Raw genomic sequence first — 16,486 nt, 5'->3', positions numbered from 1 at the left:
CTGGTGACCCCTCTAGTGATATAAAGATCTATATAGAGGAATCAGGACCTCCTTCCTCCTGCTGGTGACCCCTCTAGTGATATAAAGATCTATATAGAGGAATCAGGACCTCCTTCCTCCTGCCGGTGACCCCTCTAGTGATATAAAGATCTATATAGAGGAATCAGGACCTCCTTCCTCCAGCTGGTGACCCCTCTAGTGATATGAAGATCTATATAGAGGAATCGGGACCTCCTTCCTCCTGCTGGTGACCCCTCTAGTGATATAAAGATCTATATAGAGGAATCGGGACCTCCTTCCTCCTGCTGGTGACCCCTCTAGTGATATAAAGATCTATATAGAGGAATCGGGACCTCCTTCCTCCTGCCGGTGACCCCTCTAGTGATATAAAGATCTATATAGAGGAATCAGGACCTCCTTCCTCCTGCTGGTGACCCCTCTAGTGATATAAAGATCTATATAGAGGAATCAGGACCTCCTTCCTCCTGCTGGTGACCCCTCTAGTGATATAAAGATCTATATAGAGGAATCAGGACCTCCTTCCTCCTGCCGGTGACCCCTCTAGTGATATAAAGATCTATATAGAGGAATCAGGACCTCCTTCCTCCAGCTGGTGACCCCTCTAGTGATATGAAGATCTATATAGAGGAATCGGGACCTCCTTCCTCCCGCTGGTGACCCCTCTAGTGATATAAAGATCTATATAGAGGAATCAGGACCTCCTTCCTCCCGCTGGTGACCCCTCTAGTGATATAAAGATCTATATAGAGGAATCAGGACCTCCTTCCTCCCGCTGGTGACCCCTCTAGTGATATAAAGATCTATATAGAGGAATCAGGACCTCCTTCCTCCTGCTGGTGACCCCTCTAGTGATATAAAGATCTATATAGAGGAATCAGGACCTCCTTCCTCCTGCTGGTGATCCCTCTAGTGATATAAAGATCTATATAGAGGAATCAGGACCTCCTTCCTCCTGCTGGTGACCCCTCTAGTGATATAAAGATCTATATAGAGGAATCAGGACCTCCTTCCTCCTGCTGGTGACCCCTCTAGTGATATAAAGATCTATATAGAGGAACGAGGACCTCCTTCCTCCTGCTGGTGACCCCTCTAGTGATATAAAGATCTATATAGAGGAATCAGGACCTCCTTTCTCCTGCCGGTGACCCCTCTAGTGATATAAAGATCTATATAGAGGAATCAGGACCTCCTTCCTCCTGCCGGTGACCCCTCTAGTGATATAAAGATCTATATAGAGGAATCAGGACCTCCTTCCTCCTGCTGGTGACCCCTCTAGTGATATAAAGATCTATATAGAGGAATCAGGACCTCCTTCCTCCTGCTGGTGACCCCTCTAGTGATATAAAGATCTATATAGAGGAATCAGGACCTCCTTCCTCCTGCCGGTGACCCCTCTAGTGATATAAAGATCTATATAGAGGAATCAGGACCTCCTTCCTCCAGCTGGTGACCCCTCTAGTGATATGAAGATCTATATAGAGGAATCGGGACCTCCTTCCTCCCGCTGGTGACCCCTCTAGTGATATAAAGATCTATATAGAGGAATCAGGACCTCCTTCCTCCCGCTGGTGACCCCTCTAGTGATATAAAGATCTATATAGAGGAATCAGGACCTCCTTCCTCCCGCTGGTGACCCCTCTAGTGATATAAAGGTCTATATAGAGGAATCAGGACCTCCTTCCTCCTGCTGGTGACCCCTCTAGTGATATAAAGATCTATATAGAGGAATCAGGACCTCCTTCCTCCTGCTGGTGATCCCTCTAGTGATATAAAGATTTATATAGAGGAATCAGGACCTCCTTCCTCCTGCTGGTGACCCCTCTAGTGATATAAAGATCTATATAGAGGAATCAGGACCTCCTTCCTCCTGCTGGTGACCCCTCTAGTGATATAAAGATCTATATAGAGGAACCAGGACCTCCTTCCTCCTGCTGGTGACCCCTCTAGTGATATAAAGATCTATATAGAGGAATCAGGACCTCCTTTCTCCTGCCGGTGACCCCTCTAGTGATATAAAGATCTATATAGAGGAATCAGGACCTCCTTCCTCCTGCCGGTGACCCCTCTAGTGATATAAAGATCTATATAGAGGAATCAGGACCTCCTTCCTCCTGCCGGTGACCCCTCTAGTGATATAAAGATCTATATAGAGGAATCAGGACCTCCTTCCTCCTGCCGGTGACCCCTCTAGTGATATAAAGATCTATATAGAGGAATCAGGACCTCCTTCCTCCTGCCGGTGACCCCTCTAGTGATATAAAGATCTATATAGAGGAATCAGGACCTCCTTCCTCCTGCTGGTGACCCCTCTAGTGATATAAAGATCTATATAGAGGAATCAGGACCTCCTTCCTTCTGCTGGTGACCCCTCTAGTGATATAAAGATCTATATAGAGGAATCAGGACCTCCTTCCTCCTGCCGGTGACCCCTCTATATAGAGGAATCGGGACCTCCTTCCTCCTGACGGTGACCCCTCTAGTGATATAAAGATCTATATAGAGGAATCGGGACCTCCTTCCTCCTGACGGTGACACCTCTAGTGATATAAAGATCTATATAGAGGAATCGGGACCTCCTTCCTCCTGCCGGTGACCCCTCTAGTGATATAAAGATCTATATAGAGGGATCGGGACCTCCTTCCTCCTGCCGGTGACCCCTCTAGTGATATAAAGATCTATATAGAGGAATCGGGACCTCCTTCCTCCCGCCGGTGACCCCTCTAGTGATATAAAGATCTATATAGAGGGATCGGGACCTCCTTCCTCCCTGACCCCTCTAGTGATATAAAGATCTATATAGAGGAATCGGGACCTCCTTCCTCCTGCTGGTGACCCCTCTAGTGATATAAAGATCTATATAGAGGAATCGGGACCTCCTTCCTCCCGCTGGTGATCCCTCTAGTGATATAAAGATCTATATAGAGGAATCAGGACCTCCTTCCTCCCGCTGGTGACCCCTCTAGTGATATAAAGATCTATATAGAGGAATCAGGACCTCCTTCCTCCCGCTGGTGACCCCTCTAGTGATATAAAGATCTATATAGAGGAATCAGGACCTCCTTCCTCCTGCTGGTGACCCCTCTAGTGATATAAAGATCTATATAGAGGAATCAGGACCTCCTTCCTCCTGCTGGTGACCCCTCTACTGATATAAATATCTATATAGAGGAATCAGGACCTCCTTCCTCCTGCCGGTGACCCCTCTAGTGATATAAAGATCTATATAGAGGAATCAGGACCTCCTTCCTCCTGCTGGTGACCCCTCTAGTGATATAAAGATCTATATAGAGGAATCAGGACCTCCTTCCTCCTGCTGGTGACCCCTCTAGTGATATAAAGATCTATATAGAGGAATCAGGACCTCCTTTCTCCTGCCGGTGACCACTCTAGTGATATAAAGATCTATATAGAGGAATCAGGACCTCCTTCCTCCTGCCGGTGACCCCTCTAGTGATATAAAGATCTATATAGAGGAATCAGGACCTCCTTCCTCCTGCCGGTGACCCCTCTAGTGATATAAAGATCTATATAGAGGAATCAGGACCTCCTTCCTCCTGCTGGTGACCCCTCTAGTGATATAAAGATCTATATAGAGGAATCAGGACCTCCTTCCTCCTGCTGGTGACCCCTCTAGTGATATAAAGATCTATATAGAGGAATCAGGACCTCCTTTCTCCTGCCGGTGACCCCTCTAGTGATATAAAGATCTATATAGAGGAATCAGGACCTCCTTCCTCCTGCCGGTGACCCCTCTAGTGATAGATATAAAGATCTATATAGAGGAATCAGGACCTCCTTCCTCCTGCTGGTGACCCCTCTAGTGATATAAAGATCTATATAGAGGAATCAGGACCTCCTTCCTCCTGCCGGTGACCCCTCTAGTGATATAAAGATCTATATAGAGGAATCAGGACCTCCTTCCTCCTGCCGGTGACCCCTCTAGTGATATAAAGATCTATATAGAGGAATCAGGACCTCCTTCCTCCTGCTGGTGACCCCTCTAGTGATATAAAGATCTATATAGAGGAATCGGGACCTCCTTCCTTCTGCTGGTGACCCCTCTAGTGATATAAAGATCTATATAGAGGAATCAGGACCTCCTTCCTCCTGCCGGTGACCCCTCTATATAGAGGAATCGGGACCTCCTTCCTCCTGACGGTGACCCCTCTAGTGATATAAAGATCTATATAGAGGAATCGGGACCTCCTTCCTCCTGACGGTGACACCTCTAGTGATATAAAGATCTATATAGAGGAATCGGGACCTCCTTCCTCCTGCCGGTGACCCCTCTAGTGATATAAAGATCTATATAGAGGGATCGGGACCTCCTTCCTCCTGCCGGTGACCCCTCTAGTGATATAAAGATCTATATAGAGGAATCGGGACCTCCTTCCTCCCGCCGGTGACCCCTCTAGTGATATAAAGATCTATATAGAGGGATCGGGACCTCCTTCCTCCCTGACCCCTCTAGTGATATAAAGATCTATATAGAGGAATCGGGACCTCCTTCCTCCTGCTGGTGACCCCTCTAGTGATATAAAGATCTATATAGAGGAATCTGGACCTCCTTCCTCCTGCCGGTGACCCCTCTAGTGATATAAAGATCTATATAGAGGAATCAGGACCTCCTTCCTCCTGCCGGTGACCCCTCTATATAGAGGAATCGGGACCTCCTTCCTCCTGACGGTGACCCCTCTAGTGATATAAAGATCTATATAGAGGAATCGGGACCTCCTTCCTCCTGACGGTGACACCTCTAGTGATATAAAGATCTATATAGAGGAATCGGGACCTCCTTCCTCCTGCCGGTGACCCCTCTAGTGATATAAAGATCTATATAGAGGGATCGGGACCTCCTTCCTCCTGCCGGTGACCCCTCTAGTGATATAAAGATCTATATAGAGGAATCGGGACCTCCTTCCTCCCGCCGGTGACCCCTCTAGTGATATAAAGATCTATATAGAGGGATCGGGACCTCCTTCCTCCCTGACCCCTCTAGTGATATAAAGATCTATATAGAGGAATCGGGACCTCCTTCCTCCCGCCGGTGACCCCTCTAGTGATATAAAGATCTATATAGAGGGATCGGGACCTCCTTCCTCCCTGACCCCTCTAGTGTTATAAAGCTCTATATAGAGGAATCAGGACCTCCTTCCTCCTGCTGGTGACCCCTCTAGTGATATAAAGATCTATATAGAGGAATCGGGACCTCCTTCCTCCTGCCGGTGATCCCTCTAGTGATATAAAGATCTATATAGAGGAATCAGGACCTCCTTCCTCCTGCTGGTGACCCCTCTAGTGATATAAAGATCTATATAGAGGAATCAGGACCTCCTTCCTCCTGCTGGTGACCCCTCTAGTGATATAAAGATCTATATAGAGGAATCAGGACCTCCTTCCTCCCGCCGGTGACCCCTCTAGTGATATAAAGATCTATATAGAGGAATCGGGACCTCCTTCCTCCTGCCGGTGACCCCTCTAGTGATATAAAGATCTATATAGATGAATCGGGACCTCCTTCCTCCTGCCAGTGATCCCTCTAGTGATATAAAGATCTATATAGAGGAATCAGGACCTCCTTCCTCCTGCTGGTGACCCCTCTAGTGATATAAAGATCTATATAGAGGAATCGGGACCTCCTTCCTCCTGCCGGTGACCCCTCTAGTGATATAAAGATCTATATAGATGAATCGGGACCTCCTTCCTCCTGCCGGTGACCCCTCTAGTGATATAAAGATCTATATAGATGAATCTGGACCTCCTTTCTCCTGCTGGTGACCCCTCTAGTGATATAAAGATCTATATAGATGAATCAGGACCTCCTTCCTCCTCCTGGTGACCCCTCTAGTGATATAAAGATCTATATAGAGGAATCAGGACCTCCTTCCTCCACCTGGTGACCCCTCTAGTGATATAAAGATCTATATAGAGGAATCAGGACCTCCTTTCTCCTGCTGGTGACCCCTCTAGTGATATAAAGATCTATATAGATGAATCAGGACCTCCTTCCTCCCTCCGGTGACCCCTCTAGTGATATAAAGATCTATATAGATGAATCAGGACCTCCTTCCTCCCTCCGGTGATCCCTCTAGTGATATAAAGATCTATATAGAGGAATCGGGACCTCCTTCCTCCTGCCGGTGACCCCTCTAGTGATATAAAGATCTATATAGAGGAATCAGGACCTCCTTCCTCCTGCTGGTGACCCCTCTAGTGATATAAAGATCTATATAGAGGAATCAGGACCTCCTTCCTCCTGCCGGTGACCCCTCTAGTGATATAAAGATCTATATAGAGGAATCAGGACCTCCTTCCTCCTGCCGGTGACCCCTCTAGTGATATAAAGATCTATATAGAGGAATCAGGACCTCCTTCCTCCTGCTGGTGACCCCTCTAGTGATATAAAGATCTATATAGAGGAATCAGGACCTCCTTCCTCCTGCTGGTGACCCCTCTAGTGATATAAAGATCTATATAGAGGAATCGGGACCTCCTTCCTCCTGCCGGTGACCCCTCTAGTGATATAAAGATCTATATAGAGGAATCGGGACCTCCTTCCTCCAGCTGGTGACCCCTCTAGTGATATAAAGATCTATATAGAGGAATCGGGACCTCCTTCCTCCTGCTGGTGACCCCTCTAGTGATATAAAGATCTATATAGAGGAATCGGGACCTCCTTCCTCCTGCTGGTGACCCCTCTAGTGATATAAAGATCTATATAGAGGAATCGGGACCTCCTTCCTCCTGCTGGTGACCCCTCTAGTGATATAAAGATCTATATAGAGGAATCGGGACCTCCTTCCTCCTGCCGGTGACCCCTCTAGTGATATAAAGATCTATATAGAGGAATCCGGACCTCCTTCCTCCAGCTGGTGACCCCTCTAGTGATATAAAGATCTATATAGAGGAATCGGGACCTCCTTCCTCCCGCTGGTGATCCCTCTAGTGATATAAAGATCTATATAGAGGAATCAGGACCTCCTTCCTCCCGCTGGTGACCCCTCTAGTGATATAAAGATCTATATAGAGGAATCAGGACCTCCTTCCTCCCGCTGGTGACCCCTCTAGTGATATAAAGATCTATATAGAGGAATCAGGACCTCCTTCCTCCTGCTGGTGACCCCTCTAGTGATATAAAGATCTATATAGAGGAATCAGGACCTCCTTCCTCCTGCTGGTGATCCCTCTAGTGATATAAAGATCTATATAGAGGAATCAGGACCTCCTTCCTCCTGCTGGTGACCCCTCTAGTGATATAAAGATCTATATAGAGGAATCAGGACCTCCTTCCTCCTGCTGGTGACCCCTCTAGTGATATAAAGATCTATATAGAGGAACCAGGACCTCCTTCCTCCTGCTGGTGACCCCTCTAGTGATATAAAGATCTATATAGAGGAATCAGGACCTCCTTTCTCCTGCCGGTGACCCCTCTAGTGATATAAAGATCTATATAGAGGAATCAGGACCTCCTTCCTCCTGCCGGTGACCCCTCTAGTGATATAAAGATCTATATAGAGGAATCAGGACCTCCTTCCTCCTGCTGGTGACCCCTCTAGTGATATAAAGATCTATATAGAGGAATCAGGACCTCCTTCCTCCTGCCGGTGACCCCTCTAGTGATATAAAGATCTATATAGAGGAATCAGGACCTCCTTCCTCCTGCTGGTGACCCCTCTAGTGATATAAAGATCTATATAGAGGAATCAGGACCTCCTTCCTCCTGCCGGTGACCCCTCTAGTGATATAAAGATCTATATAGAGGAATCAGGACCTCCTTCCTCCTGCCGGTGACCCCTCTAGTGATATAAAGATCTATATAGAGGAATCAGGACCTCCTTCCTCCTGCCGGTGACCCCTCTAGTGATATAAAGATCTATATAGAGGAATCAGGACCTCCTTCCTTCTGCTGGTGACCCCTCTAGTGATATAAAGATCTATATAGAGGAATCAGGACCTCCTTCCTCCTGCCGGTGACCCCTCTATATAGAGGAATCGGGACCTCCTTCCTCCTGACGGTGACCCCTCTAGTGATATAAAGATCTATATAGAGGAATCGGGACCTCCTTCCTCCTGACGGTGACACCTCTAGTGATATAAAGATCTATATAGAGGAATCGGGACCTCCTTCCTCCTGCCGGTGACCCCTCTAGTGATATAAAGATCTATATAGAGGGATCGGGACCTCCTTCCTCCTGCCGGTGACCCCTCTAGTGATATAAAGATCTATATAGAGGAATCGGGACCTCCTTCCTCCCGCCGGTGACCCCTCTAGTGATATAAAGATCTATATAGAGGGATCGGGACCTCCTTCCTCCCTGACCCCTCTAGTGATATAAAGATCTATATAGAGGAATCGGGACCTCCTTCCTCCTGCTGGTGACCCCTCTAGTGATATAAAGATCTATATAGAGGAATCGGGACCTCCTTCCTCCCGCTGGTGATCCCTCTAGTGATATAAAGATCTATATAGAGGAATCAGGACCTCCTTCCTCCCGCTGGTGACCCCTCTAGTGATATAAAGATCTATATAGAGGAATCAGGACCTCCTTCCTCCCGCTGGTGACCCCTCTAGTGATATAAAGATCTATATAGAGGAATCAGGACCTCCTTCCTCCTGCTGGTGACCCCTCTAGTGATATAAAGATCTATATAGAGGAATCAGGACCTCCTTCCTCCTGCTGGTGATCCCTCTAGTGATATAAAGATCTATATAGAGGAATCAGGACCTCCTTCCTCCTGCTGGTGACCCCTCTACTGATATAAATATCTATATAGAGGAATCAGGACCTCCTTCCTCCCGCTGGTGACCCCTCTAGTGATATAAAGATCTATATAGAGGAATCAGGACCTCCTTCCTCCCGCTGGTGACCCCTCTAGTGATATAAAGATCTATATAGAGGAATCAGGACCTCCTTCCTCCTGCCGGTGACCCCTCTAGTGATATAAAGATCTATATAGAGGAATCAGGACCTCCTTCCTCCTGCTGGTGACCCCTCTAGTGATATAAAGATCTATATAGAGGAATCAGGACCTCCTTTCTCCTGCCGGTGACCACTCTAGTGATATAAAGATCTATATAGAGGAATCAGGACCTCCTTCCTCCTGCCGGTGACCCCTCTAGTGATATAAAGATCTATATAGAGGAATCAGGACCTCCTTCCTCCTGCCGGTGACCCCTCTAGTGATATAAAGATCTATATAGAGGAATCAGGACCTCCTTCCTCCTGCTGGTGACCCCTCTAGTGATATAAAGATCTATATAGAGGAATCAGGACCTCCTTCCTCCTGCTGGTGACCCCTCTAGTGATATAAAGATCTATATAGAGGAACCAGGACCTCCTTCCTCCTGCTGGTGACCCCTCTAGTGATATAAAGATCTATATAGAGGAATCAGGACCTCCTTTCTCCTGCCGGTGACCCCTCTAGTGATATAAAGATCTATATAGAGGAATCAGGACCTCCTTCCTCCTGCCGGTGACCCCTCTAGTGATATAAAGATCTATATAGAGGAATCAGGACCTCCTTCCTCCTGCTGGTGACCCCTCTAGTGATATAAAGATCTATATAGAGGAATCAGGACCTCCTTCCTCCTGCCGGTGACCCCTCTAGTGATATAAAGATCTATATAGAGGAATCAGGACCTCCTATCTCCTGCCGGTGACCCCTCTAGTGATATAAAGATCTATATAGAGGAATCAGGACCTCCTTCCTCCTGCTGGTGACCCCTCTAGTGATATAAAGATCTATATAGAGGAATCGGGACCTCCTTCCTTCTGCTGGTGACCCCTCTAGTGATATAAAGATCTATATAGAGGAATCAGGACCTCCTTCCTCCTGCCGGTGACCCCTCTATATAGAGGAATCGGGACCTCCTTCCTCCTGACGGTGACCCCTCTAGTGATATAAAGATCTATATAGAGGAATCGGGACCTCCTTCCTCCTGACGGTGACACCTCTAGTGATATAAAGATCTATATAGAGGAATCGGGACCTCCTTCCTCCTGCCGGTGACCCCTCTAGTGATATAAAGATCTATATAGAGGGATCGGGACCTCCTTCCTCCTGCCGGTGACCCCTCTAGTGATATAAAGATCTATATAGAGGAATCGGGACCTCCTTCCTCCCGCCGGTGACCCCTCTAGTGATATAAAGATCTATATAGAGGGATCGGGACCTCCTTCCTCCCTGACCCCTCTAGTGATATAAAGATCTATATAGAGGAATCGGGACCTCCTTCCTCCCGCCGGTGACCCCTCTAGTGATATAAAGATCTATATAGAGGGATCGGGACCTCCTTCCTCCCTGACCCCTCTAGTGTTATAAAGCTCTATATAGAGGAATCAGGACCTCCTTCCTCCTGCTGGTGACCCCTCTAGTGATATAAAGATCTATATAGAGGAATCGGGACCTCCTTCCTCCTGCCGGTGATCCCTCTAGTGATATAAAGATCTATATAGAGGAATCAGGACCTCCTTCCTCCTGCTGGTGACCCCTCTAGTGATATAAAGATCTATATAGAGGAATCAGGACCTCCTTCCTCCTGCTGGTGACCCCTCTAGTGATATAAAGATCTATATAGAGGAATCAGGACCTCCTTCCTCCCGCCGGTGACCCCTCTAGTGATATAAAGATCTATATAGAGGAATCGGGACCTCCTTCCTCCTGCCGGTGACCCCTCTAGTGATATAAAGATCTATATAGATGAATCGGGACCTCCTTCCTCCTGCCAGTGATCCCTCTAGTGATATAAAGATCTATATAGAGGAATCAGGACCTCCTTCCTCCTGCTGGTGACCCCTCTAGTGATATAAAGATCTATATAGAGGAATCGGGACCTCCTTCCTCCTGCCGGTGACCCCTCTAGTGATATAAAGATCTATATAGATGAATCGGGACCTCCTTCCTCCTGCCGGTGACCCCTCTAGTGATATAAAGATCTATATAGATGAATCTGGACCTCCTTTCTCCTGCTGGTGACCCCTCTAGTGATATAAAGATCTATATAGAGGAATCAGGACCTCCTTCCTTCTGCTGGTGACCCCTCTAGTGATATAAAGATCTATATAGAGGAATCAGGACCTCCTTCCTCCTCCTGGTGACCCCTCTAGTGATATAAAGATCTATATAGAGGAATCAGGACCTCCTTTCTCCTGCTGGTGACCCCTCTAGTGATATAAAGATCTATATAGATGAATCAGGACCTCCTTCCTCCCTCCGGTGACCCCTCTAGTGATATAAAGATCTATATAGATGAATCAGGACCTCCTTCCTCCCTCCGGTGATCCCTCTAGTGATATAAAGATCTATATAGAGGAATCGGGACCTCCTTCCTCCTGCCGGTGACCCCTCTAGTGATATAAAGATCTATATAGATGAATCGGGACCTCCTTCCTCCTGCCGGTGACCCCTCTAGTGATATAAAGATCTATATAGATGAATCTGGACCTCCTTTCTCCTGCTGGTGACCCCTCTAGTGATATAAAGATCTATATAGATGAATCAGGACCTCCTTCCTCCTCCTGGTGACCCCTCTAGTGATATAAAGATCTATATAGAGGAATCAGGACCTCCTTCCTCCTGCTGGTGACCCCTCTAGTGATATAAAGATCTATATAGAGGAATCAGGACCTCCTTCCTCCTGCCGGTGACCCCTCATAGGTAATATATGTATTGTAATGACTCTGCACTGTGATAACACGTGTGGTTGCTGGCAAACTGTCAGAAACCATGAATCAGACCGAGACAGAAGTACAATGAAATCACACTTGTTTATTAAATAAAAATAAAAAGGTAAATAGAAAAAGCTTAGTCAAAGCATATCCACAGTCCAGTAACTGGATCGAGTAGTCAGCCAGGCCAGAGTTCAATAACCAGATTGGGTAGTCAGCCAGGCCAGAAGTCAGGGATCCAAGTAGAACAACAGCAAGCAGGATAAGGAGCCAGAAGGGATGTCAGCACAGCCAGTCTTCAAACAGAACGGCAGGAGATGGTTTCTTGTGATGTAACGAAGGCAGAGGTGAAGTGAGCTGGACAGCTTTAAGTAGGCAGGTCAGACGAGCATCATCAGGAACAGCTGGTAACTGTGGAGAGATGAGAGCTGGCAATTAGCCGACAGCTGAGCAGCCAGCCCAGAGAAGGAAGGGCTAAGCCAGCCCTGACACAAACATTTGATATACCCAAACCTAAACACTTATAATTAGGGATGAGCCTAACACCCCCCGTTACGGTTCGCAGCAGAACATGCGAACAGGCAGAAAGTTTGTTCAAATGCGTGAACATCGTTAAAGTCTAGTGGACACGAACGTGAAAAATCAAAAGTGCAAAATGTAAAGGCTAATATGCAAGTTATTGCCATAAAAAGTGTTTGGGGACCCGGGTCCTACCCCAGGGGACATGTATCAATGCAAAAAAAAGTTTTAAGCCCTTTTTCGGGAGCAATGATTTTAATAATGATTAAAGTGAAACAATAAAAATGAAATATTCCTTTAAATATCATGCCTGGGGGGTGTCTATAGTATGCCTGTAAAGTGGCGCATTTTTCCTGTGTTTATAACAGTACCGCAGCAAAATGACATTTCTAAAAGAAAAAAGTAATTTAAAACTGCTGGCCCCAGTCCATCACCTTTGGATCTGGTAAGGATATTAAGGGGATTTTTTTAAAAAAATGGCATGGGGTTCCCCAGGCACTATATACTCTGAACAGCAGTATTATATACTATACGGCCTGCCCTATATACTCTGCAGAAAATTGGGCCTTAGGTGTTGGTGGTACCAGAACGCTGTAAGCCCTCATAGCTACTCTTGGTGGGCGCAGGAACACGCTCTGCTGTGAATTATTAGATCAAGAATTGTAATTACATGCCCCTGTTAAACAGGGGCAAAAAAATTGGGCCTTAGGCAGGGGTGGTGGTGCCCTAAACCAAAAATATTTTTGGAAGCTAGCCTCATCAAGATTGACACTCTGCACCTGCGGAGCTCTGCGGTGTGTTGCAATAGGGTGGCTGCTCTTAACCACTTCCCGACCAGCGCACGACGATGTACGTCGACAGAATGGCACGGGCAGGCATATTGGCGTACAGGTACGTCCAATATTCAATGCCGCTCTGCCATCGGGACCCTCGTGAGTCCGGTCGCGGGACCCGCGGACTCGATTGCCGCGGGCATCCCCGCGATCGTCTCACGGAGCGGCCGAATGGAGGAAATGCTGTGTAAACAACATTTCTCCATTCTGCCTAGCAACTAGTGACGCTGATCTCTGTTCCATGTGATTGGAGCAGAGATCAGTGTTCACTAAATGAAAGCCCAACCCCCCCACAGTTAGTAACACACCCCTAGGAACACTTAACCCCTACACTGCCACCCAAAAATGATAAAAAAATAATAAAAAATTCTTAATAAAAATGCTATAAAACTATCCCTATTTTGTAAACGCTATAACTTTTGCGCAAACAAATCAATAATCGCTTATTGCGATTTTTTTTACCAAAAATATGTAGAAGAATACGTATCGGCCTAAACTGAGGGAAAAAAATTTTTTTTATATATTTTTGGGGGATATTTATTATAACAAAAAGTAAAAAAGAATGCGTTTTTTTCAAAATTGTCGCTCTATTTTTGTTTATAGCGCAAAAAATAAAAACCGCAGGGGAGATCAAATACCACCAAAAGAAAGCTCTATTTGTGGGGAAAAAAGGACGTCAATTTTGTTTGGGAGCCACGTCGCACGACCGCGCAATTGTCAGTTAAAGCGACGCAGTGCCGAATCGCAAAAAGTGGTCTGGTCTTTGACCAGCAAAATGGTCCGGTCTGCAAGTGGTTAAACTGCCCCCTGTTGGAGATGTGCCTCCTCCTCTCTTCTATCAGGCACCCAAGTAGAGTCAGTCAGCTCAGTATGCTGCAGCTGGGGGAACATGACTTCCAGTTTTTTGTCCTTCTGTGGCACCCCCTCTCTCTAGGCTCACGTTACTCCCTTCCTCAACCTGGGAACCAACATCAGAGCCTTCAAATCGCTGTGCATCCTCCAGCAGCATGTACCTGATACTGTGGTTGAATAGTTTAGGGGGGACTTTTCCGTGCATGATGGTGGGGCTAAGGAAGAAGTGTGGACAAGGAGCCGGTGGAATAGGCCACTTTGGCAGCTGTATAGGAAGGCAAACTACTCTGAGCCTGGGTGACAGAGGATGAGGAGGATGAGGACGGCTTTATTATCCATTTCACCAACTCTTCTGCATGTTGTGGCTCAATAACACGGCCAGAAGCAGAAAAAAAGGACAAGTGTGCCCCACCGCCACCTGCAGAGGATGCACCATGTCCACGACTAGCACTGTTGACTGTAGACACAGAGCCTGCTTGCCCTCTTTTAGTGGCCTGTGAGCGTCTCCCTCTCCTTGGTGGCCTTCCAGACATGATGTATATTTTGTTTTGCAACACCACACTACACTGTATTGTGTACTGTGTACACCACCAGAAAAGTAGTAGCAACTGCACTACGGCTGCACTGTATTGTGTACTGTGTACACCACCAGAAGTGTAGTAAAAACAGTACACCACAGAATGCACTGTAGATATAGGCTACACTGGATGCAGAGTATAATGCAGGGCTTGACAAATTTGCTTAGAATCTGGGAGCCAGTTTTTTAAATCCTCTGTCCAGTGCCCAGAACTGCATGTCCTGGGCAGCGGGCAATAAGAATTGCTCATGTCTGATGCCAAGCGAAAAAAGAACAATATTTAAAAAAAAAAATTGAAAATCAACTTTTGTTTTGTTTGTTATATGATTTTGCAAATACGTTTTTTTTCTCCTTCACTGATGTGCTCTGATAGGCTGCACTGATGAGCACTGATGGGCTGCACTGATGAGGTGGCATTGAGGCCGGAACTGATGGGCATTGAAAGGTGGCACTGATGGGCACCAATAGGCAGCACTGAGGTGCCACTGATGGGAACTGACAGGTGGTACTGATAGGCAGCACTGAGGTGGCACTGACAGGTACCACTAATGCGCACTGATATGTGGCACTGATGGGCAGAACTAACATGTGGCACTGATAGGCAGCAGTGACAGGTTTCACTGATGGGTAGCACTGAGTTGGCACTGACGGGCAGCACTGAGGTGGCACTGACAGATGGCACTGATGGGCACTGGCAGATGGCACTGGCAGGTGGCACTGAGGTGGTCGGAGGTGGGCGGGACCCGGGGTGTGCTGGACCCAGCAGCTATCCAGCCAATGATTGGCCTGTTTAAGAAAGGTAGCGGCCCACCCAGATCCCATCCCATTGGCTGTTGTTGGATAGCTAGGTCCCATATCCGGGTCCCACCCACCCCGGGTCCCACCCACCCCGGGTCCCACCCACCCCGGGTCCCACCCACCCTCAACATCCAACCTTAATTTTGACAGCTCCTCTCTCTCTCTCTCTCTCCATACAGTTTCACACACCGTGAGTGTGGAGAAGGGAGGAGGATGTCAGCGGCTGCTGCGCCGCTCTCTTCCTGCTCCATCCCCACTACCAGACAGTGCGCCTCCCCTTTCCCCAGCCAAGACCCCACAGCCTGCCCTGTAGCAGAGGCACCTGTCACTTACAAAAACCCAGAAGCCAGGACACAATTTCTAATCGCAATGGCGACCTGGCGCCTGGGATTTGTCGAGCAGTGGTATAATATATATATATATACAGGAGACTCTGTGTGTGTGAATGTGTGTATATATATATATATTAATTAATACACAGCTTGAAGTGTATTAGAAATAGTACACCACGGAGTGCACTGTAGATTTAGGCTACACTGGATGCAGAGTATATATATATATATATATACACAGTGTATGTGTAATTTTATTGTACACAAACATAAATAACGATAGTGGAGTGAACGGCGCTCAATCATCAGTGTGTTGCATCTACAATATATCCAGTCAACTAATATATCTCTACTTAGAAGTTACAATTTTACATCCTTGGCTGAAGTGAGGAAAAATAAAACAAATATACATAACCCTGAGCCAGTGATAGTCTAGTGGTTTATATAAAGGTCTATTGTAGAACAGAACCAGTCATCCAATTAAAACAATGTGACAGTGAAAAAACTGTAAAAACTCACTCAGAGAGCCACTGATGACTCGGAACCATACAGCGGCATGACGTCAGCACTGAGAATCTGTCCCGACTAGTTTCGTCCAAATGGACATTTTTAAGGGATCCCTTGAGAATGTCTGTGTGGGCGAAACTAGTTGGGACAGATTGTTTTAACTGGATGACTGGTTATGTCGTACAATAAATCTTTCTATAAACTACTAGACTATCACTGGCTTTCTGTTGGCTCCTTGGTGAGCTCTCTATCTGTTCCAGTGGGAGTTGCCTTTTGCTGTCACCTAAGAGGAGTGACTCCGGAGTGGAAGTGCATACACCTGGGGGGGATCTGTGCCCAAGAATCACGCTGTGTCTGCTGAACCTGTTACATCTCGTG

General features: G+C 46.8%; 1 protein-coding gene across 15 annotated transcripts in view; it reads right to left on the bottom strand.

Annotated features, from left to right (window-relative positions):
- The window catches only part of LOC143929724 (hemicentin-1-like), a 419,992-nt gene that overhangs the window by 325,721 nt on the left and 77,785 nt on the right, over window positions 1-16,486 (bottom strand). The window contains exon 12 of one of the 15 annotated variants that reach the window (XM_077453695.1): window positions 11,771-12,101. The exons of the other annotated variants lie outside the window; for them this stretch is intronic. Coding sequence (XP_077309821.1) covers window positions 12,085-12,101 — 17 coding nt within the window. The 3' untranslated portion in view covers window positions 11,771-12,084. Of the gene's footprint in view, window positions 1-11,770; window positions 12,102-16,486 lie in introns of those variants that run through there. 15 annotated transcript variants of the gene reach the window in all.

This window comes from Lithobates pipiens, unplaced genomic scaffold, assembly GCF_037356315.1.
Source record: "Lithobates pipiens isolate NorthernLeopardFrog02 unplaced genomic scaffold, aLitPip1_a1.2 Scaffold_24, whole genome shotgun sequence".
Taxonomy (NCBI): Eukaryota; Metazoa; Chordata; class Amphibia; order Anura; family Ranidae; genus Lithobates; species Lithobates pipiens.
This window is presented reverse-complemented; position numbering and strand designations above follow the sequence as displayed.